Below are 25,810 nucleotides of genomic sequence, written 5' to 3'. Positions count from 1 at the left end.
TTTGTATAGTCTTACCTTACAAATCCTTGGTTTTTCTTAGATATCTTCTCCGCATAATTTGTCGTTTATTTATTTTTTTATTTACACTTAATTGATTTTTTTCGGGCACTCTCTCAATTTAGCATAATATGTACGGCTTGAAAACTAAGGGCTCCGTGACCCATAGTTTTTATTATTTTTGAAAATAGCCTGATATTAACTGCGATTGGCAAAGTATTAAAGTATTCTATTGTTTTTAATTTAAATTCCCCATCTACCATAAGGTCGCCCAATCACTGAATAGTTTACTGATTAAATTTATTTCGAAATCACAATTCATGATCTCACTATACAAATCCTTGGTTAAACTGGAGACATAATACGTTTTTCTTTAATGTAGTATTTTATGTCTTTGTTTTGACTACGTGACAATGTTACTGAAAAATAAACATGCCCTAAAAGTTCATCTACAGCAGAGATATTCATAAAAATAAATAGGTCAAAAAATTTTGCAAAATTTTATGACAATTTAGAAATTTATTGTGAAATTATAATTACACATGCAGGAATTCCGAATAAAAAGTGGTATTCAGTTTTTAACTGAAATGTTGATTCTAAGGTAACAAATTTAGGAATTGTGTTTAAGATCATAATTGGCTTTATAGACTTATTGATAAAGGCTATAATTTTACGGTTGTTGCTCCTCAGTGTATGACCTGATTCTCGTACTTTTTGCATCCACAAATATCAATTCGCTAATTTAGATTTTACAGCAATACTATTTTGTTTCTTTTTATGCCCCACCTACGATAGTATGTTTTTCGGTCTGTGCGTCCGTCCGTCTGTCTATCCCGCTTCAGGTTAAAGTTTTTGGTCAAGGTAGTATTTGATGAAGTTGAAGTCCAATCAACTTGAAACTTAGTTTACATGTTACTTATGATATGATCTTTCTAATTTTAATGCCAAATTAGAGTTTTGACCCCCAATTTCACGGTCCACTGAACATAGAAAATGATAGTGCGAGTGGGAAATCCGTGTACTATGGACACATTCTTGTTGTGCATGTTTTATTTCTTGAATAGATGGTTTTGGACATTACACATTTCTTCCTGTACTACTTATGGCGTTGCTGCATGATAACTTCTATGCATAAACTCATTATACATACCAGGATTAAAATTATGTACGCCTGAAGCACATTAACCGATATTTAGTGAAAGGTGGCATGATTCCTTAACAGCAGTTCTATTCAGTACTTTCAGCTTGCTATTCTTTAATACACAGTGTAATTTGTTGTTTGATTTGTGTGTTTGTTGTCTATGTTATCGTTAATTTAGAGTTGTGTGCTTTTACTCAACTGCTTTTATTGTTTGGTCTTATTTATGTATGTAATGCTCTCAAACTTGCCAATCCCCCCCAAACGTGTCCCCTTTGCCTAAACGTGCCCATTTTGCTCAAACATACCCTTAAAATCACATATCGCCCAACCATTTCCGATTTTTACCACGCCAAAATTTGTTCAGGCAAAGTTGACCTTAGATGTATTTGGCTATTATTTTAGGTCCTTTTTAGTCATATAGCTCTTCAATTGTTTCGGTTCTTATACAACATTGTCTTTCTAGTATTCGGCTTTGGGCGTACCTGATGAAGGTAAGACCAGAAAAGCGCTTCGGACGCACGAAATTTATAAAGAATTGTTTTCAATCTTTTACTTACTTACTTACTTAGTTCATACGAGATGCCAGAGTATGATCGAAATATACCAATTTAACAAAAAGATGTAATTCTAATTTACGCATCCATGACTTTCTAATGTTAATGCTTCAGCGTTCCTTATGAAGGTAAATCTAGAAATCGTTTCGGAAGCACAGGAGCGTTCCTTACGAAGGTAAATCTAGAAATCGTTCCGGAAGCACAGGAGCGTTCCTTATGAATGTAAATCTAGAAATCGTTTCGGAAGCACAGGAGCGTTCCTTATGAAGGTAAATCTAGAAATCGTTTCGGAAGCACAGGAGCGTTCCTTATGAAGGTAAATCTAGAAATCGTTTCGGAAGCACAGGAGCGTTCCTTATGAAGGTAAATCTAGTAATCGTTTCGGAAGCACATGAGCGTTCCTTATGAAGGTAAATCCAGAAATCGTTTCGGAAGCACAGTATTTATAAAGTGTTTATTTCAATTACAAACTATCCCTACAGTGTTATGAAGAAAAATCTACCATTACCATTTCGTTAACAGTGTCACAGATAATATTACTAATTACCTGCATAAGCGTAGCTCTTAGGTCCTTATGATATTTTTTGACAATTTGCAGACCTTCCAGAAATTGTCAAAAAATGTCATAAGGACCTAATAGCAACGGTTCCGCAACTAGATACTATGTATACTCGGTCAACCAATCCAATATTATCCACCATCGTCTTTCTTCAATTTAATAGCAAATTCATGTTTGAATAACTTTCGTATCAGGATATGCTTATCCTGTTCAACTTTTGAATTCTACGATTGTGATTTTTATGCAACAAAATTCGATCATATATCTCTCTCAATTGATACGATTTCGTAGAGCTTGCGTTTCATATTAGGATTTCCTTGATAAAGTGTTGCTTCTTCCAAACGTTTGTAACAGAAGTTTTTAGTGGTAAAGTTCAAGTAATTTCTTTAAAATGTTTACGGAAGCCATCATGATTTGTTTAACCATTACACAAAAAGTGTATCAGGAATCGCAGAAAATACTGGACAGAATAACAAAGCAAACCAACCACCAACAGATGACCACTGTCATGTTCCATGTAAAGGTTCCAATAATCCTGTCATTTATTTTCGTGATTATGACTATCACAGATAGAAACTTATTACTAGATTTTTAACGTTACAAAAGCAGCACGGCGGGTGCAAATAGTAGAGCCGCAACTGATTAATTACCAGTCCTAAGTTTGTGTTGCTCAATCTTTAGTTATGATTTTTCACTGGGTTTTATTTTTCTATTTATTCTTCTTTTGTCCATGATGTTGTATAAGTCTTTGTTTGACCTCTGTTGTCAAGTTTCTTCTTGCTCCTTTTGTATCTGCTTGGGTCCTTTTCCCACTGTTTGTAACGAGAATTCTAGGACTGACTTCGCGATGCTTCTTTGATATTTTTATATAGTTAAATTATTGAAAGATGTGTTATCATAGAAAGATTAACTTTTGTAGATATAGTTTATGAAACTCATTTATAATCAAAACTAGTATTTCAAGGGAATGTGTATGTATCATAGAATCAAGTGTTTCCTGTATCTTTGATATTTAATCATAACTTTTCTATACTCAGGACGAATTACATATTGTGAATTTACCTGTTTATTGATGAATACTGTATGTTGACCTTAAGACTTCTTTTGATTATTTGTGTCGTTCGGTATAGTTGTCTCAGTGACGGCAGGCCAAGATTGCTGTTACATCTGATGGCCCTTTTTAAGACCCGTTTAGGACCGTGGTTCCCAAACAAGTCTTAAAAAGGCTGTCAGATGTCATAGCAATCTCGGACTACATTGACGGAATCCAACCATACACACTTATGTTACTCAAATGATTTGCACTTGGTGTAGGCTCAACAGACATGATACTATTAAGTAGTTGTTTGGCCTTTATTTAATTTATGGCATTGATATTTTCTATTTTTTCATGTACTTCTTGGTCCACGTCCATTGTTGCTTTGGAATCGCTTCACAATTTTTCATTGCAAGTGTACGTCTGTTTGATGTAAGTTCCAGACAAAGATCCCATAACTGTAGTTTAATTTGTTGGTCCTGAAAAATAGATCAATAATTTATAAGTAAGTTATTATGGTAATAGCCTGACAATTTTAATAGTAATTCAGTATTTTCTTTCTACTGAAATTTGATCAATATTTTATATGTTATATGTTTGAATATTGGATAAACCCCATATCTTGGATGTGTTCTTGTTGCAAAGTTGAATAATTTAATTGTATGCGAACCATTTATCACTGTGAAGCAGGCACGAAAACCAACACATGGTAAAACACGTATTTTCTAGTTTGTTCTATTTGGTGTTATATTAGGGGTTGGTCAAAAGACATTTACAAACCCGCTATTGTATGTTACTTGGTCAAAATGAATTAACAAATATACGGAATTCCATGGTAAATTCAAAAAGTCGATCAAACCTGACACAATCAAACGTTACACTATATCAATAGATATAACCAATCAAGGCATCTATTTAAAGGAAAGAATTACGACTATTGTCATTAGTGAAGCAGGACTGCTTACCCTTTCGGGCCATCTGAGTGCCCTGGTTTTTCTGTCTAGGTATACTCAATTTTTGGTTTTCTTTGAATGTTTTGTTGACTTTTGTACGTATGTCCGTCGTTTGTCTTTTGGTCGTATTATGGTTTGATTTTCTTCGACTGATGGTAATTTGATTGCCACCTTATCGTATCCCTTCTTTTTTTTAACGTCAAACGAACGTTATAAGAGAACTATTTAGAGAACTAAATATTTACAACAGTAAAATTGAGAATGGAAATGGGGAATATGTCAAAGAGACAACCTGGCCAAAGATCAGATAACAGCCGAAGGCCACCAATGGGTCTATCTATGCGATAAATCAATCTGAAATTCGATGATTTACTTTTATGAGAAACACTTACATCTTAAATTATCAAAAGACTGATCGAAACATTAACCGCTTGATTGCTTATAACTTTAGAGACTAGCTTTCAGCAAGATTTTTAACCCAACGTTGGCAAATAAAAGTAATGTTGCCACTATACAAAAGAAAAACAAAGTTCAAGGGTAGATCTCCTTTTAACTTGCATTTGAATTCCTTTCAGTGGTCTTCCCGACATCGGTAGGCTGTGATATATTTTGCCTTTCTAACTTAATTGGTGAATTTGTGTTTTTTTTTCTTTATACATATAGTCTTAGTCATGAAAGACAAGACATCATGAAACACCCATGTATTACTATTTTTTTTCATAATTTCTGTAGCTGTAAATAAGCTTTTATGACAAAAATTATGTACCGGGTATTGGATACGGATGATCATTTTTGCAGTGCTACTTTTTATCCGGTCTCTAACAGATCATACGCGTTATTCTGAGACATTATATTAAAATCAATTTGCAATTTGTTCCTACCTTTGTATATTGCCACATTTGAGATGATCCTCCATTACAACGAATGAAATGAAGCGTTTTATTTTTGGAATTAAAATCAAGACACGCACTATTTCTTTCTATCTTGCCATCAGGTGTTAATCTAAAGAACTACAAACAATAATATAATTAAAAAAATGCATTGATCGACATCTACCAATCATTATATTTCCGAACGATTACTGAAAAAACAATGAAAAAGACCAACAAAGTACTTTATTTAAATGAATAAAACAACCATGCGACGTTTTGAACTTTACAAAACACTTATTTCTTTACGACGTCTAGAGTTCAAAAGACCTATTTGAAACGTTCATACGCATTATCAGCGGGATAATACGTAATGCTAAATACCAATGACATAAAGGAGCACATACACAAACTTCAATCTGTATAATTCAGAAAAATGATGTCGACGTTATTGAATTGAAAATAGAATATGTGCAAAACTCGAAACTAGTCTTCAATCTTCCACATAGATGTTAAAGGTTCACAAAAAAATAGTAGTTAGAGATGGACCAAACTGATAATGACAATCATTTCTTTTTTATCATGATTTACCTGATTTCCGCCAAATCCATGACAAGGTTGTCCTTGGACTTCTATAGTCGCACTGTGTCCAGCACCCATGGAATCCATACAAACAGCAGATACTAGAAAACTCTTCAGCTGCAAATTTAAATCTATTTTATCATTGAATTTTGAAGGAAGATCGGATATCTGACTACTACCGAATCGCTTCTTGTATTCTTCACGAGTTTACATTTTCAACAAAAAAAAAACAAAAATTATAATACTTCTACTCTTTTAAGTATTGCTGCTTAGTATAAAGTGAGACTGCTCGGGGATTATAAATCCATTGCTCATTAATTCTTTACTTTTGTTATTTGTAATACTTGATACACATATATATATACATTCCTGTTCTATGAGTTGTCAGTGAAAATCTTTTTAACATGCAATTATGAATGACAGTCTTTCTATTGAATTTTAGATATTACCTCCCCAACAAAAAGAGCTCTCTGCGGCAGTTTTATTGAAGGATAAACATTCTTCACATACCATTCAAAACTGTGACAGTTCAATTTTTTTCTCAATTCTTTTCTTGAGGATATGTCACCGTAGTTTCCCTGAGTGTATGAAAAAGCAAACTATTTTTAACTCCACTTTTATTAACAATTGAAAGCGTAAGCAAGCAGATGAACTGAGTTAAAGTTGAAACGACATTAATGACAGTATGTCCGAAAATATGAAGTTAGAGACCAAAAGGTCTAAAATATTTTGTCATATTGTTTTGCAAGCGCCTTTGCTACTTTGTCTAACGTCCAGATGAAATAGTGTATATAGAAGATAAAGCATCAAATGATATCTTGAAAATTCTCTTTACTTGCAAAATGGTTGTAAAATGTGAAATCTAAGAGTTTATTTTTAAATAATCTGTTTTATTCAAATTATCTTTTCCAAATAACTCACCAAATTGAAGTTCAGAGTTTCATAGTAATAGTCTTTATAATCATCCATCCACACTTCCGCAACCCGAACAGAATTATGCCGTAACGTCTCAACAATTGGCGTCGAACCCCATTTGTAAGGACTAACTGCTCTAAATATATGAGCTACAGCCGAACAAGGGTGAATTTCTAGGCTACCACCACACATCCAAATCTTGAAAACAAAATATTTTTTTCTTATGTGATTATCTTATATGATATATTAAATACATGCGAAACGTATTTTTCCTTCTTGTGCGTGTTTGATATAATCTTATCAACACATATCACATTTAAACTTTAATATTGTATTTCCTGATGTATATTGCAGTACTTGTTGATCGTGGTATGTATGCGAATACTAGTATACCTTATCCGGAAATTTTGGTCTGATGGCGTAAAACAGCAATCAGTTTCAAAACTTGGTATATCTAGACAAGATGACAACATAAACTTAAACTTTAAAGACTTATTCGACCTTTAACCAAAACCAAAAGTACAATTTATATTGGAAGCAAAGCTATGATAGTGTCTTTTGTAAACAATTAATTCATATTGGTAGACGACTTCGTTCGATGCAAACATTACAAAAACATGTAAAATTTGCACGCTTGTGTCAAAATATTTTCGACATTAACATATAGGGCTGAATATCATTTTGATTTTATTGAAATGGGCAAATTGTTGAAAACTTTTGATATACACTCTTTAATATTGGATGCTCAAAATATAATCGTTAAATGAGTTACATTCGATTATTAATTATACTAATTATTATTATTTTTATTATAATCGTTATTACTATTAGTATTCATTTATATTCTGTCTCCACATTTGTGCATGGATCTGATGGGTTTATCTCATCAGGTTTTCAACAAATTTTGTCAGTGTTATGCCCCAAATGCAGTTTTTATTGTGTAGTTTAGCCCCGCCACAAATTTTTCCTGTACCAAGTCAGGCTATGCGGACCATGTTTTGTTTGGTTTTGTTTGTGTATTTCTTTGTTTTTTTTAAGGGGTTGGGTATTGGTTGTTCATGTGATCTGTTGAACTGTCCAGCATTTTTGTGTGATTTCTGTTACCTTTTTAGGTATAACTGACCATAACTGAAGTATGTTTTACATACCCGGAATGATATTTCTAAATTTTCCCCTCCCCAGATATTCATGCCTTCATCGTACGTTCCTATTTTTGTAAAGAAATATCTGGAGATAGTAAATAAACCACCTGCTATCGTTGGTGATCTGAAATTTACAAATTATAACATATAATTACATTCATTGACCTTTGAATACTGGTATATGTCTACATCTAATTAAAGAATGAGTATGTTGTATATATCTTTCGGTGGTGATATGGAGGAGGATTTCCTAGTAAAAACGTTGTAACGGAACTTCAGAAATCTGTATAGAAATTATAAACGTTGTTCATTAAATTGAGAAACATTTCTTATTGTTTAAATAGTCCCCTGACTGTATAAAATATCGTATCTGCTTCCTTAAATCGGTTAAGAGGTGCCCTTGAAATGGCTATTTTTCTCAACTAAAAATCTCCGTAGTCATAACTGGCTCTGCTTCGGTATTTGAGCTCTCCTCCGTGTGTTTAAAGAATAAATGAAGCACATCATCATCGTACTGCTTATGTATTTTTTACTATGAACATATAAATAGAGATAATATAGGAATTTTTGGGGGAAGAATATACCAAGGATGCATTCAAAAACCATAAGACGAAAGAAAACAGAAAAAAATGCTATGGCCAAAAAGAAAAACCAAGAATATTAAACAACAGTAAACAAGATACCATACAAAAATCTAATGATTGAGCAAGACGCCCCCCCCCCCCCCCCCCCCACAAAAACAATGTGTGAATGGGATTGTGGTAACGACAATTGGAACATAACCGCCGTCATCTGTGAAACAGTTACTAATATTCTATAACGGTCGACTAGCTCGTGATTGCGTCTGTAAAATTTTCGAAGGAATCATTTCAACTTCACCACTTCTTGGTTCAATAGCTTCCATGTAAGCAGCAACCCTCTATCAAGTTAATCATGATATGAAATGCAAGCTGTGGAATATCATATCGACTGGGAGGTACATACTCCACATGCAGGTTCTGCTGGAATGTTGCTTCATAGAAATGGAAAGTTCACAATTGGGAAGCTGAAATTATCTGCTTTGACGTAAAGTTTTGTTCTCAACCGACTGTCATTGTCAATTTCTAGATGTAAGTCGAGATATAAGGTAGACTTAACTGTATATCTTTTTTTAAGTTCGATGGAATTGGTTAACTCAACATAGCCATCAAACTTTGAATCAGTTAATGTGAGGACATCATCTATATAGCGGAACGTGAAGTTCGAGGATAATACTTAAGAAGCAACTGTGTGAAGTCTGCCTCATTTGAAAAAAGGAACAAATCGAAAAGAAGAGAAACACAAAGAAAACAAACAAATACTAAAACAAAACAACAAAAGTCAACAACAAACATCATGCAAATTATATCAACAAAAAAGTAGCCTAAAACTAACTGACACAAATTGTATATATATGACTCACTGTTGAAATGTGAGCTGTTGACGATAGATGTTTAATAGACAAGCGAGTCTTCACTTGACTTGCAAAAATATCCACCACTGACCAAAAACTTACTTCTGTGGATCAGCCTCGAAGTGTCGCTGTTGCATTTGCGTTCGGGGTATATTATTCCAATTAAATGACATCTTTTCAATATCAAATCCCCCTACTGCTACAAGAGAAGCCACAGATTTTTGACTACTGAAGCTGTCACTGCTAATGACAGGAATAAGGGGAGCTACTGCAATAGTAGGATCTGTTTGTACTCTGTCTAACAATGGTTCTAACCAACCTGTAAAATGTCATTTCATTTTGTATAGTTAGATTAGAAACTTGTATTTTTTAACGTGGTTATATATATTTATGTGCTTTTTTATTCTCATCTCAAGCTAGAAAGCAATGGCATACTCTAAGGTATTACCACTTATTTATTTAGATTATTTTTTAGGAATAAATATTTGTTGATAAATATTCTGTATCAACTTCACAAATAATACATGACGGTCTTGAAGTTAAGATTTTAGGTCCTGACGTTGTTTATCATCTTAAATACGTCTTTTAGTGTTCTTTTATTTGTCTTTGTAAATTATAAATATACTGTTTAGTCCATTTTTGGTTATATCCTTTTGGCGTTGCTCGGTGCATCCCGCCATTGTGTTGTTGTGCTGTGTTCATTTTTTGTATTCTTGTCTTTCATTTTTGCTTATGTGCTTTGTCTATATGCCATTATGTTTTTCTTTGTTGACATATTTGTTTGTTTTTATAGTGATTAAGATCATAACACAATGCTGACTGCTGCACCCCTATCTTTGACATTTTTACCTATTATGTCTGTTTGTTTTGTTGGCAATATAATGGAATTTTATGCGACTGTCATACAAGTGAGAGGTTTAGCTAGCTATAAAACCAGGTTTAATCCACCATTTTCTACATAAGGAAATGCCTGTACCAAGTCAGGAATATGACAGAGGTTTTTCCATTCGTTTGATGTGTTTGAACTTTTGATTTTGCCATTTGATAAGGAACTTTCCGTTTTGAATTTTCCTGGGAGTTCGGTATTTTTGTTATTTCACTTTTTATGTGATGTTATCACACCTTTGTTTACTAAATTAGTGGCATCAGAGATAAACTACAAATCTATTACATTGATTTTAATGTAAAATTATTAAATAATATTAAAATTAGGATTTTATAAGACTATTTTTAAGAGCTTCTAATATAGACACCGTACTCGTCCGCGTGTAACGACTGTCATATATAGGAATATTGCTGAAACTCACTTCACCAATTTGTTATCGAACAAAATACTTTATAGCAATTACATTTTCATGCCCTCATTTTTTAAGTCATTAGTACAAATTGAGTCTGTTCAATTAAATCAATCTCTCAAATGATACATTCTAAAGCTTAATCATGCGACCGAAATAACAGACTAATCTGAAAATGTACGCAATACATCTGTTGCATTTTCTAGACGGGGAATGTAAGATATAAATTGCTTTGGTCGGGTAAGCTTTTCTGGAAAGCTTGTAGATTTAATTAAAATCAATCTAATATACATTTTTGAATTTTGAAACATTGGAAGTTTACCTGGAAAGCATTCAACATGAGAATCAAGAAATGTGAGAGTATCTCCTGTAGTTATAGAATACCCTAGTAGTCTTGCTCGTACCAAGCCTTCTCGTTTATTCGTGTGTAATACTTTTACTTTTTTCAGTGTTTCCATATAATCATCCAATGGTTTCTTCAAATGTGCTGCAATAATATATTATCAATTAACGAGTATATTTTTTCATGGTTCATTATTTTTAAAAAATCACTCAATATTAATTGACATACAAAATGAGGTATTCTTGGTTGCAGAAATATAATGACCTGAGTGAACCAAAAGAAGCATGGCTAATTTCCTCTGAATTTGTCACTTTTCAGAATTCAGCAGTCGATTTAAACTTTTAGAATTTGAATGTTAAGTAGTTTGATTATAAACTTAATACGTTGCTGTTGAAGACAGTGTGTGAACTTGCATCGAGAAACATTCAGAACCCAGATGAATTAATTTTTATCTAAAAGAAGATAAATAGATTTACTTCAAATACTATTTAGATTTAGTTAAACATTCATTTTTGAATTACTTTATCACTAAATATTTAGTTTGTCAAATATCTTTTAACTTTACAGTTAAGATTAATTTTAAAGCTTTTTATAATGTGGTTACATATTCAGAAATGTGGCACAAATTTATTAGAACCTCAAAGTAAACACAAGAATTTATGTCTGCATGAAGCTGTGCAACTGCAGTTTTAATAATAATAATATTTAATGGCCATAGCGTAGAATTAGATTGGAAATGGCCATATATCTGTTTTAGGTATTAAATAAGCGCTAACAAAGTTTTCTCTGAATCTTCGATTATTTCTATTTTTCCTTAACTTCCTTTTTACCCCAAAAATACAAATTGAATGTTTTGAACATATTTGTTTTCAATTCAAGGCTTTTTTGTTTAAATGATACTTTATTGCCACAAACTTGAAGATTTCTGTCGATAAAATAAGACATTTTTTTTTAAAGTTTTCATCATAGTTTAATCACATTAAATCATTGCAGTACATGAATGATACAATAATAAGTACATGTATTTAGTCATCTAATGTAATATTTGGTAATTTTAACAGTCATAGTGTCCAAGGACATCTTGTAGTATTTCTCACAAATAGCAGTGGTACATTCATTTAGCCTGAAGTGATACGATTTTACATATATGTGTAATCATTGTCAGTAATTATTTGATAATGACTACATATGCATGTCAATGTGTCGAGACATAGATGTTTTTATGTTTTTAGAACGTTGAATGTTCGTTCTTTTGATGAAATGAATGTAAATACTGTTACTAAGTACATACCTAAATCTGAAAAGTCGTCTACCAGAATGATTTCATGTATAAGATGTGGTGGTGACCGGTCCAAAATACTGTGGACAGTACGTAGTAAAACCGACCAAGCCTCGTTATGGAGACAAATTATAACACTTGTGTTAGGGAGATCTTTAGGATAAATTTTTGCTTTACATCTGAAAAGGATTAATTTAGAACAAAATTCTTTTATGGTGTATGTTTCTACTCTTTCATTGAGTTTACACATATATCTACTAATCATTGCAAGTATCTGAATTGTAATTGGTGCAAGTATTTAAATTATGATCGCTGTAAGTGTCTACACAAGCTTTACTGTAAGAGTCTACAATATCATTGATGTAAATGTCTACTTTGTCATTACGTGTCTACTTTGTCATTACTGTAAGTGTCTACTTTGTCATTACTGTAAGTGTCTACTTTGTCATTACTGTAAATGTCTACTTTGTCATTACTGTAAGTGTCTACTTTGTCATTACTGTAAGTGTCTTCATTACCATTGCTGTAATTGTCTGCATTATCATTACTGTAAGTGTCTACTTTGTCATTACTGTAAGTGTCTACTTTGTCATTTCTGTAAGTGTCTACATTATCATTGCTGTAAGTGTCTACATTATCATTGCTGTAAGTGTCTACATTATCATTGCTGTAAGTGTCTACATTATCATTGCTGTAAGTGTCTACATTATCAATACTGTAAGTGTCTACATTATCATTGCTGTAAGTGTCTACATTATCATTGCTGTAAGTGTCTACATTATCAATACTGTAAGTGTCTACATTATCATTACTGTAAGCGTCTACATTATCATTGCTGTAAGTGTCTACATTATCATTGCTTTGCTGTAAGTGTCTACATTATCATTGCTGTAAGTGTCTACATTATCAATAATGTAAGTGTCTACATTATCATTGTTGTAAGTGTCTACATTATCATTGCTGTAAGTGTCTACATTATCAATACTGTAAGTGTCTACATTATCATTGCTCTAAGTGTCTACATTATCATTGCTGTAAGTGTCTACATTATCATTGCTGTAAGTGTCTACATTATCATTACTGTAAGTGTCTACATTATCATTGCTGTAAGTGTCTACATTATCATTGCTGTAAGTGTTTCTTGGGATTTAAAGTGTAATTATAAAGTTGCAAGTTTCTTCACAATAATTGCTGGAAAGGTTTACATTATCACCGAAGTTCTTACATATGATATAATTATCTAAGATTTAAATAATAGAAAAACAAAGGATATGTCTGCATTGTATTTTCATAGCTGTATGTGTAATATTTTAATTCCTTAAAGTGTGTGCATTGAAGAATTGAAAGGTAGCTGAAAGTTTCTACATCCTACAAATTCAGAAATTATTGCGAGGTTTTCATCTCTACGAATAATACGATTGGGTGAAGATCGGTATAATGAGAACTCGCATTCTGATATCTTATACATAAATCTGTTTGCTGATTTTCCTGAAATTGCAATAATTAATCTCGCATTTTTGTCTATTCTTTAAAAACTGCAATAATAAATGCACTCAATAATTTCTGATTTTGTAACATCTACATTTCATCATCCTTGAGTTTCTATATTGATATTGACGTATGGATTCAATAATTATGAAAATGTCTGCTTTATAATTGTTGCATATTTTAAGTTTAAGGTATTTGCATTTTCATATCGGCAATGGATTTATCGTGAATATCTTCACTGCATTTCTTCAAATATTAAATTTAGTATTATATATAAGTCTTTTCTGTTTTAAGGATATCTAACAAAACCCTTCTAGACGTAGACGAAATGGCTTTTATTGGCGATTTATCTCGACCTTTAAAGAAGGCTTTTGACGAAATATGGAATTGATTTGAAACTTACGCTGGATTTCTAATATCTGCAAGTCTCCTGTGATATGAAATCATATCACTTACATACTGATTAAATCCATTTAGTTTGTACAACTTATCATACTGTGTCTTCTGATCTGGCGCTAGTTTACTGACGTTAACTCGAACAGCACTACCCATCTCTCCTTAGATTACAAACAAAATAATTCCATTAAGAAAAAAAAAATATTTCAAAATAAGTAACTTAAATAGTTAGTGGATTGTACAAAAATAGAATGAATTAAAATTATGACAATAATTGTGGATGATTTAAAACAGCAAAATGCTAACTTTAAATTAAATCATTCTGACATTTTTACAAACATGTTCGGAATTTCATTGCAGTTTATATGTTTATGCTCCTGAGGAGCTGAGTGACTGCTTCCATGGCAATTTATATTCCACAATGCAATCATCTTTTTAGGAATTTTTTAGCTTTTCTTCCAAAATTGTACTCTAATTTTAAAAGTATTATACTTAGATTGGAGGTGTTGTCAACATTGTTTTTTTAACTTTTGTTTAAATAGATCAGATAATATATATATTGGTAATAGAACGCTTATCATTTAAAACCAAAAACAAAATATATGTTGGAAATATGATTCTTCTATAATTCAATATTTGGACCAAAGACTGAACTCACCTGGTGCATCCATCGAAGCAATGATGTCTAAATGTTGTAATCTTTTCCATTCACTATCTGGGATTACATACACGTTTTGGCTCTTATTAACATTGTTGTCCTTTAATGTTGTCTTTCTTAATTTTAAGTCGGCATCCACATGCTCCCTTTCTAAAGATTTATTGCTTGTTCGTTGGCTATCAAATTTTTGTTTTGGGGGTTGAAGTTGTTGGCGTAGAAAACGAGAAGGAACTTTATTCTTTTGTGCTGACTTGATTTTGGGTGTTTTCAATAATGGTTTTCTTACTTCAGGATTTACAATAGCTTGTAGAGGTTGTTTTTTGTGAACAAGTTTGAAATGGTCTCTTGATTCTAGTGATTCTTGAATTTTTAAATTGTCCCTTAAGTATTGTCTGTGAATATGATCTTCGTGAAACATAAGTATCATTAATGTGATTGAAAACCATATTAATGAAACAACAAAAACTGTAAGAAAAAAAGATGATTTTGTGATCTTAGTCATTATATCTAAAAATGTGTCATAGTTGGTATTATGTTTTAAGTACTGGTCGGTGGTGACTACTTTAATGCAAATGTAATTGCTTGCTTAGATATCACGTTTTAGTACAATTTCTGTAGATCTAAAATCTGGTCATCATTGCTAGAATATTCCCTTAAAAATATCGAAGAAATTAAAGTATCTTAAAAATTACTCGCAACAGATGAAATATAAGATATGCTTGAATTAAAAAAAAAAATATACAGAAATATTATGCAAAATCAAATACAAAAAAAAATCTTTTTCAAAATTCTAAAATACGTAAGTTAGTTAATATGGACGTAAACATAATTTCTCTCTCATAAATGCAAACACACATGCAAATATCAACAAATGTCAAATGATAACTTTTTTTGGCTGTTATGTTAAAGTAATTTATAATGTTGCAGTGCAATATTTTATCGACACTGTCACACCATCAACACTGGACGTAAATTCACAACCTTAGCACTGGAAGTAAATTTAAAATGTTAGAAAAGACTGTTCCTATCCGAATCTGTTTCTTTTTCTTATTTTGCTATTTTACATGTTATCAATGTTCTATTTAATGAACCAAAACCGAAAAAAAGGAGAATGTTGTTATTCTTCTGTCAATGTCGTCTAGGCTGAGACATGTATATATATATTCTGAAAATAGACATTATTTTGAGCGACTATGTTTGACCACTAAGACAAAATAATATTAATAAATGCTTAAATTTTCTTCAATCCGCACGTATATCACTACTTCAATCAAATATATATTACAAACGTTTACAAAATCAAACAAGGGTTATCAATAAATTGATTGTTTGAATTAGACTATCACTTATATAAATCAGGACAATATACATGTTATTATTTTCAAGATTCAAATCATTAATTTTCAAAAGTTGCCTTAACAAACACATAAACTAGTAAATATGCATACTGTATAAATGAGAGCTAAGTATCTAATTATATCTGTCCTTGTATATGTTCATGTTTGATTATTTTTTACATTTTTAAGTCACCAATGACTGTGTTCCACTTCCCAGTTGTGCTCTATGTCAGATTGAAATGAAACGTAAATGTGTACTTAAATTGGTTTAATTCTTCCTGAAGTAAATTCATTGGCACTCAGATATCCATTGTGTTTTACTTATATACACGGATGATACCGATTACAATGCACAAGACATAATTGTTTCCGGAATAACTTTTTTTATGAACAGTTTCAGTATAATCATCCATAAACAATGTCACTTAAAATCATACTTGCACCCCTTAAATGGATCATGGGCGGGTTAACCTCGGTGACTGACAGTCCAACTTAAGAATTACAGATCCAGCAGCAATAACAAGAATATGATTCTTATTAAGGTGTGAGCAACACGTGTTTTGGAACACTTTTCATTACGTTCGTTACTAGAAGCAACCTTTTGTTAGACAACCCCCCCAAAAAACAGTAACAGAATCATGAGCAGAAATCTCTTAAGACAATCATTGCTTGAGAGAATTACAACTTAAGAACTAGTACAAATATGTTATCCATAGGCTGACAATTCATAATTTAAATTATGAAACTACTGGGCGTACAGTATTTACGAGGACTAAATTTGCATATTAATAAATGAGAACTTGGGAATTAAACGCTCCACGGAAAATAAATGCAAAAGACATGCACAAAGTTTTCTATATAAAAAGTTTTTAGATATTAATATCGTTTTACGATCAACATACCTTATCAACTTTTAGATATATCCTTAGTTTAAAGATGACACGTGTTTAACTTATTGATTACATCAAGATGTTGCATGCGGGAGTCATGTTTATTCATTTATTTTGTTCATTGATTTCCTTTTAACTTCAATATTCGGTAATATCATTTCCTTTTTCATTTTCTGTGTATTTAATATTAATGAGTAAGACAATGTTGTAAATACATTTAGTTTTATGTTAAAATAACGAAGAAACATTAAAGGTAGAAATAATGAAATAGATAGTTTTCAAGATAATTACATTAGACATGCAAGTGCACAAGCATTTTTTTTTTTAAAGTAGGTAAAAGGGCAATTCTTTGTTTTTTAATTTGTAGATTGTTGCCTAGTTCAGATACAGAATAAGAGCTTTTAAACTTTCCTAATCAACAGTTTGCTATGAAGTATACGCTATGCATATTCCATAATGCTCTTTAAAATGAAAGTAGCACCAATTATTGATACATATATAACGTGAGGGTTCTCAAATTGCACCTATTGTGACAGTTTTTTCACCTACGTTTATTTATGATCCAGACACAAGTTTCCATTCTGTGTTTATTTTGTAGATGTATCCTTATTAAATATATAGTTCCAACAATTTATTTTTAAATCCATATTGAATCAAACGATCCATAATTCTGTAATGATGAGTACCCAAATTGCATCCGTGCTTAAATTCACATCCGTAAAATTTGAATAACTGGTGTTTTGTTTTTATTTCCCCTAATATTTTGAACAATTCAATTTGACAATAATCCATACTTACTTTTCATTTTTGGAGGAATCAATATCTGTATAACATATTTTAATTGGTCGTTTTAAAAAGTTGACTCTTTGTGGACGACGCATGGCGACATTTCCGTAGATTTTCTTATCCAGTGAACACTTCATCTGTTGATATATACTGTGAACGTATTGTGTATATTAGGATATATTTACCTATGTTGAAAGACCTGCATAATGTCAATTTATAAAAATGTAAATTGTTTTATCTCTATGAAAACTTGTAAGATTTTTTTTGTTGCTAAATGGGTGCAATTTGGGTACTGGGACGTTATATATGTTGTATACACAATATAGTTTTTGTACAGTCTTTTATTTAGCTTATCATTTCATATTTGCATGACTACATAATATAGCCTTATTCGTAATACTGATACAATTCTTTCTAAAAAGACATAATAAGATAATTGGGGACTTAGAATTTAACATTAGTGAAAATATGATAGAATCAAACTCAATCAATTGTCCTCATTTGTAGCTTTATGTCAGAGGACAATGCTTAATGTAAGTTTGCAGTATATTTTGCAACTAAAAAATGAAGCTGTTTACTTCTTGAAGATAAATGTGTTTACCCAATGAAAAAAGGCGGGTTTCTCAATAATGATAACTTGAGCAAAAGGTTTATACAAATTCAAATTTGAACAAAATTAGAACATGTACAAAGCACATGTATTGTATGAAACACCGCAAATTACTAACTAGTATGCATTCAATATGATATAGTCACACTGTGTAGCATCACCTCCGGATATAGCTACCCAGAAGCATGTAACAAAGAATTCCTTTAGATTTTACTTTGAAGTTAAGTACATTTGTAATGCCCTATTCTTAGCATCGCCTGATAAATATTTAAAATTTTTAAAGAACGTTCACGTGTTGGCAAGCGATATATTGATTGTTAACTTTTTGAACATGTTTTTGGATGAGTTATGATTAAATGGATATTAACGTTGTGAATATTTACACGATTGTACGCGAATTCGCTACAATGTAAAAGGCAATAAACACAAGCAAATAAAACATTGAAAGGATTTAGTTTTTTTATTTTATTAAGTTGAAATTTTATGCGTTTCAAAATTTAAAGTTGTATTCAAAATATATGGTATCCTCTATGTATTGTTCCACTCAAAGTGTCTGTTTCAAACGAAGACAAAGAGCTATCTTTCTTAAAAAGTGTAAGCAACTTAATTGCCAGTAAAATTGAAAAATGACATTGAATTGTTTAAATACCAGCAAATAATGCTACCCCTCAAACGGGTCAATATTGTTCCTTATATACTTTCAGATGGACAGGATATTTGGATATTTCGAGTTTTGATTCACAAGAAAAGTTACAAGCAATTTAGTGAACTTTTTTATTCTAAACGACATATGATGGATCTAGAATGTATAAATCTATGCTTTATATAAAAGAAAATGATATAACAAAAATTCCATCAGTAGAAAAGTAAATGTAAAAAAAATGGCAATATTTTATTTTCAAATATTTTGGTAAGATATGGCAACAGCAAGAAATATCAAGTTATATTTGTTATTTATCTGATAGGTTCTTTAAGAATGTTAAAGGCCTGATAATGTTTATACAGGGGACAAGCAATGTCGTCCTCCATCGACAAACAACAGTTCTCCAGTAACAAAGGAGGAGTCATCACTCAACAAAAATTTAATAGTTTTAGCAACTTCTATTGGCTTAGCTGCACCTCCGAGTGGTTGAAGTTGTTTTTGCCTCTCTAAATACTGCAAAAAAAAAAAATAAAAAAATCATGAGAAGATATTCGATTTGCTTTTGCATTAAAACTTTTGAGAATAATTCTGGAATCTGTGTTTGATTTAGCTTCCGCTTGATTAATCCTCAATCTAGTACAAAACGATTGTTTTGGCATGACATCCGTGATAAATATATATCTAAAATATTCTGTGTATTTGGTTTTGATACTCACAAAAGTTTAATGCATTTTGTAATTCTGTTATTTCAAAAGCATAGCAGATGAAAGTATTATAGAATTGCATGTAACACGCACTGAAATTGTTAGCATATGTTTCTATGCCAACAACTTGCGTATTTTTTACTGACTGGAAATAAAAGACAGCATATGCAACGAAATCCTGTTTCATACAAAATAACACCTTATATACATATACTGGATTTTGATTGCTTGATAGCTAGTGAATATTTCGTGTATTTTTTTTATAGATAAACATTGTTGATAGTTTCACAATCACCGGGTATATGCACAATAATATTATTTGTCAAAAAGTATATGCCTATTTATTTCCCCACTTCGGAGACGCTTGCTTATTTATGTGCTTTGTCAAAAGCTGTTGTATTTGTTGTTTAGGCTTATGTCATGTAGCGAAAGAATAATGAACTTATTTCGAATGATTTAATCCATCGGAATTGATAATCGGTGCAATTAAACAGATATGTTTTGTTCATAGGGGTATTTGCGAAAAAGTTAGACATAATTAGAAAGCGAATGCCATTAGTTTAATACTAGTAGAATTTTCAACCCTCAGCAAATATGTATGTCTTTAGACAACATACAATTAACATTTTAGGCATACTTTTCTATTCATCAATACGAATAATTTAGAATTAAGGCAACTTACTTTTGCATAATTTTCCTCTGACATACCAGCACGCCTCTGAAAATCCGTAATTATGACACCTGGACTGCAAAACCAAAAAATATTTACAATGATTTTAACAGTTGATTTCCACACAAAGTTGGCTACCATGGATTTATATATATATATATATATATATATATATATATTATATTTGCCTTCGGGTTTATATGATCCGTTCATCCTATTTCGACTCTTCAAAATTCAGGAGTCAATCCCAAATTGAGGTAAATTATATGGCCTTCCAAATACCGTTTCGATTCCTAACATCACTGAAGAGACATTAATTGTCGAAATCCGGATATGGTGTACAAATTTTTGCACCTCATGTTTGCGGTATACCATCTTTTCCGCAAGTTTATTGTTTTCTGTTTGGTATTAAATTAATATAATTAAGATCCATTGTGTTACATCTGTGATCCGTTTATTTGGCAATCGCCATGGCAGTCAGCAGGGTTAAAGAACATCCGTTGTTCGACCTGCTAGTCAAATGCGTTTTGTTAAAATATACTTTTTCACTTTTTTAGTCTTTTGGAAAATGTTGTTTGTGCTGTATTTAGACCCCTCTACAAAGAAATTTGTTTTGCATGCACACGTATAAACATTGCGGTTTTTATCCAACGCAATCATAGGTTTGAACGTTGTTTTCAATTTAGACTTGTTTATATTTTTTCGTTTGGGCTTGTATTATATTTGCCTTCGGGTTTATATGATCCGTTCATCCTATTTCGACTCTTCAAAATTCAGGAGTCAATCCCAAATTGAGGTAAATTATATGGCCTTCCAAATACCGTTTCGATTCCTAACATCACTGAAGAGACATTAATTGTCGAAATCCGGATATGGTGTACAAATTTTTGCACCTCATGTTTGCGGTATACCATCTTTTCCGCAAGTTTATTGTTTTCTGTTTGGTATTAAATTAATATAATTAAGATCCATTGTGTTACATCTGTGATCCGTTTATTTGGCAATCGCCATGGCAGTCAGCAGGGTTAAAGAACATCCGTTGTTCGACCTGCTAGTCAAATGCGTTTTGTTAAAATATACTTTTTCACTTTTTTAGTCTTTTGGAAAATGTTGTTTGTGCTGTATTTATCCCCTCTACAAAGAAATTTGTTTTGCATGCACACGTATAAAAATTGCGGTTTTTATCCAACGCAATCATAGGTTTGAACGTTGTTTTCAATTTAGACTTGTTTATATGTATATATATATATATATATATATATATAAGTCTAGAGATTTGCACAACGATACTAATATAAGATGGTATTATACGAAGATGTTGTTAATAAATCGTGTTGACAAATATTTCGGCTTAACAAATAGCCTTCTTCGGTGTCAATTATTTTTGACGAAGAATTAGAGAAACATATATATATATAAACAAGTCTAAATTGAAAACAACGTTCAAACCTATGATTGCGTTGGATAAAAACCGCAATTTTTATACGTTTGCATGCAAATATATATATATAGATTCTACCACTGCATCGAGTGTGATACGATATTTATCCACTCGAGACAGTTAAATTTTCAAATTTAAAACGCGAGGCTCGCCGAGCGTTTTAAATATTTAAAATTTAACTGTCGAGAGTGGATAAATATCGTATTACACGAGATTTGGTGGTGGAATCTGTTTCTCTAATGATTTTCAAACAATATGCATGCAAAATCATTCCGTCTTTTCGAATGATCTGCAAAAAGATGTGTTCTTTCTATGTGACGTCATCAGGCATGGTCGCCTTTTTTCATGCCGTCACAATAGGAAATTCAGAGGAAAGCAAGTAAATTCGACGTCATAATCGGATTTTAACCAATGAAGAACTGAGATCAAACGAACCACACGTTGATTAAATTTTTTTATACAATGGGTGCAGAAAGAGATAAATTGACGAAGAATTAGAGAAACATATATATATATATATATCATGTATTGTGTTAAGACGCTAGATAAAAACTGACGAGGAAAGGTAACACCCGGCCACCGAAATCTTGATTTTTGTCGAGCCTAGGTGGTCGAGTGGTCTAGCGCGTCGGGCATAGTGCAAGGCGATTTGGTGCCACGATATCTCAGTAGCATGAGTTCGAATCCCGCCAGGGGAGAACAAAAAAAAAATACAGATCTAACATTGTTGGGCTGTTATTTAGACGAATTATATATTTATTTGGCAATCGCCATGGCAGTCAGCAGGGTTTAAGAACATCCGTTGTTCGACCTGCTATATATATACAAGTCTAAATTGAAAACAACTTTCAAACCTATTGGATGAAAACCGCAATTTTTATACGTGTGTATGCAAAACAAATTTCTTGGTAGAGGGGTATAAATACAGCACAAACAACATTTTCCAACAGACCAAAAAAAGTGAAAAAGTATATTTTAACAAAACGCATTTGACTAACAGGTCGAACAACCGATGTTCTTAAACCCTGCTGACTGCCATTGGCGATTGCCAAATAAATTGATCACCAGATGTAACATGGATCTTAATAATTAATTTAATACCAAACAGAAAACAAAAAACTTGCGAAAAAGATGGATATATAGAAGTCTATAAAAAGTACCAACAAGCAAATTTAATATGTACCGGATCGTCTAGAATAGACAATACTGCGCAGATAAGGAAAAAATTATATCAGTCTAAAGATATGCACAACGGTACTAATATAAGATGGTAATATACGAATATGATGTTATTAATCGTGTTGACAAATATTTCGGCTTAACAATCATTACTTATCATGTATATCTATTATATAGTCAATTTTATAAATTCACTGTTTGCAAAAGTATGAATTATTCTAAATACTAAGGATGTTCTTATCCCAGACAGAAAACCTTAGCCGTATTTGGCACAACTTTTTGAAACATTTGGTCCTCAATACTCTTAAACTTTGTACTTGTTTTGGCTTTCGAACTTTTTTGATCTGAGCGTCACTGGTTAGTCTTGTGTGGACGGAACGCGCGTCTTGCGTATTAAATTTTAAACCTGGTACCTTTTGTTAGCTATTATTCGTATGTTTCTCTGTCCTATATGTTCTCCCATTAATTTGTATTGTAGTCCTGTCATGTAATGTTGTCATTTTAATGTTATATTTAACATTGCTATAAAAGCGGGAGGTTTGGCTAGCCACAAAACCAGGTTCAACCCACCATTTTTTCCTTAAAATGTCCTGTACCAAGTCGAAAATGGCCATTGTTATATTGTAGTTTGTTTCTATGTGTGTTACATTTTAATGTTGTGTTTCTGTTGTGTCGTAGTTCTCCTCTTATATTTGAGGTGTTTCCCTCAGTTTTAGTTTGTTTAGTTTTTTTCTCAATCGATTTATGAATTTCGAACAACGGTATACTACTGTTGCCTTTATTTGAAACTTAAACAATTAAAATCGAACACAACGCTTGTACAATTCTAAAATTTCAAAAACAACGTAGATTATATAGATATTTATAACAAAGACTGCATAGATATGCTTCTAATAATAATAGTAATGTGCGATATGAACTGGTATATTTCTAAAATTACAAAGGCGACGACAGTTAAGATATTACAACAAAGACTGCTTATAAACTTTCGCCACCTTTGTAATTTTAGAAATGTACCAGTTCATATCGCAAATTACTATTTTTTTAGGCGTTTATATATATATATATAGTTTCCCCAGAGGGCATAAATGAAAAAAACATAGAATGTGTCACTCATTTTTCCTACCATCACTTGTTTCCAGTAACCCAGGCTTCCGTTTTGGACTCTTACAGTTTAAAGAAATTTATTCCTCCTCCCAAACATCAATATTGAAAAAAATACTAGCGTATTGATTATTGATAATTTGTATAGCATTCAAGGTTTTTATTTCAGTTTGACTACCACATGTCAAGATAAGATTAATTTTACATCTTGCTAATGAAGGATATTAGTTATTCGAAATATCTAAAATTTGTTCATGATTTAATTATCTTTTGGTGATGTTGTACCCTTTTAGACTTGTTATCTATATATATATATATATATATATATATATATATATGTAGGACTCTAAAGTGCGATGGTACTCTAAAGTGCGATGGTCACGCTAAAGTGCGATGGACTACGCTAAAGTGCGATGGTGCCAGACGCTAAAGTGCGATGGTTGTTTGATTTTTAAAGCGAAATGATATGACACGCCAAATTGCGATTTTATGACACGCTAAAGTGCGATGGTATAGCAATAAGTTCAGGCAATTGTTTTTTTTTTTGTTTTTTTTTTGTTTTTTTGCTGTGTTCCTATTAATTCCTTTGTTAATTGTTTTTGCCGGATTATAAATCATGCCGTTGTCTTTCTCTTTTCAAATGTTTTCTACTGGTCTTTGTATGGCCCTTTATGACTTGCTATGCGTCGTAGGCTAAGACTCCACATTGATGGTCGTACGGTTATTAGTTGCAACATTAACGCCATTTGGTGTTTAATTTGGTGGATAGTTGTCTCATTGACAGTTATACCACATCTTCTTATTTTCATTTACTGAATTACAGCTGTAGGTTTATAGGCTTGAAACAGGTTCATAAAGTTATTAATAGCTACTGCAATGTAATCATTTCACTTTTTTAATGTACGATAGTTGTTAAAAAGTGAAATGATTACATTGCAGTAGCTAGTATTAACTTTATGAACCTGTTTCAAGCCAATAAACCTACAGCTGTAATTCATTGGTAGTCGTTTCGTTGTTGCTGTATTTCATATTTGTTTTTCGTTTATTATTTTGTATATAAATCAGGCCATTATTTTCTCGTTTGAATTGTTATACACTGGTTGTTTTGAAGCTCTTGTAAACAAAAATTAGCCGAATTAAGTAAACCTCTTCCAGAACCGACCACAAAATGTTCCGGATTGGGATCATTTAGTTTCTCTTTTCTTTTTCGCTGTCTAATAAAACCCTGGACAAACATTCTTGTTTTCCGGCATGTAAATGACTTTGTTTGTACAAACGGCGTGTAATTATTCTGTCAGAATGCTTTTAAACTTAGCTAACTTCCTTATTTTCGTAAACAATCGCATTTTCGCTGAAAAACGCATTTTAGCGTATTGAGGCATCGGACTTTAGCGTGTTCCATTGAATAGCACAGACCATCGCACTTTAGCGTAACGAACCATCGCACTTTAGCGTAGACCATCGCACTTTAGCGTGACCATCGCATTTTAGCGTCCCCATCGCACTTTAGAGTCCTACATATATACAAGTCTAAATTGAAAAACAACGTTCAAACCTATGATTGGATAAAAACCGCAATTTTTATACGTGTGCATGCGAAACAAATTTCTTGTTAGAGGGGTCTTAATACAGCACAAACAACATTTTCCAAAAGACCAAAAAAGTGAAAAAGTATATTTTAACAAAACGCATTTGACTAACAGGTCGAACAACAAATGTTCTTAAACCCTGCTGACTGCCATTGGCGATTGCCAAATAAACGGATCACCGATGTAATAAATGGATCTTAATTATGAATTTAATACTA

General features: G+C 31.9%; 2 protein-coding genes across 2 annotated transcripts in view; both read right to left on the bottom strand.

The window, feature by feature from the left end:
- Positions 1 to 3,585: 3,585 nt before the first annotated feature.
- Positions 3,586 to 16,955, bottom strand: LOC127728642 (polypeptide N-acetylgalactosaminyltransferase 5-like). The gene is made up of 12 exons (XM_052236173.1): positions 16,879 to 16,955; positions 14,640 to 15,804; positions 13,989 to 14,142; positions 12,110 to 12,276; positions 10,798 to 10,962; positions 9,283 to 9,499; positions 7,755 to 7,872; positions 6,613 to 6,804; positions 6,141 to 6,269; positions 5,701 to 5,808; positions 5,122 to 5,250; positions 3,586 to 3,766 (listed from the first exon to the last, which is right to left on the bottom strand). The coding sequence occupies exons 2-12, from the start codon at positions 15,139 to 15,141 to the stop codon at positions 3,632 to 3,634; spliced, it is 2,016 nt and encodes a 671-aa protein (XP_052092133.1). The 5' UTR covers positions 15,142 to 15,804; positions 16,879 to 16,955; the 3' UTR covers positions 3,586 to 3,631.
- A 2,059-nt stretch (positions 16,956 to 19,014) lies between these two features.
- Positions 19,015 to 25,810, bottom strand: part of LOC127728664 (3-oxoacyl-[acyl-carrier-protein] reductase FabG-like) — a 40,411-nt gene continuing 33,615 nt past the window's right edge. The window contains exons 8-9 of the mRNA XM_052236273.1: positions 20,292 to 20,355; positions 19,015 to 19,418 (exon numbers count right to left, since the gene is read on the bottom strand). Of these exons, the coding sequence (XP_052092233.1) occupies positions 19,260 to 19,418; positions 20,292 to 20,355 (223 nt within the window). The 3' untranslated portion in view covers positions 19,015 to 19,259. The remainder of the gene's footprint in view (positions 19,419 to 20,291; positions 20,356 to 25,810) is intronic.

The sequence above is a fragment of the Mytilus californianus genome, unplaced genomic scaffold (assembly GCF_021869535.1).
Source record: "Mytilus californianus isolate M0D057914Y unplaced genomic scaffold, xbMytCali1.0.p SCAF_2, whole genome shotgun sequence".
NCBI lineage: Eukaryota > Metazoa > Mollusca > Bivalvia > Mytilida > Mytilidae > Mytilus > Mytilus californianus.
Note: the sequence above shows the minus strand (reverse complement) of the source record. Positions and strands in the feature narration are given on the sequence as shown.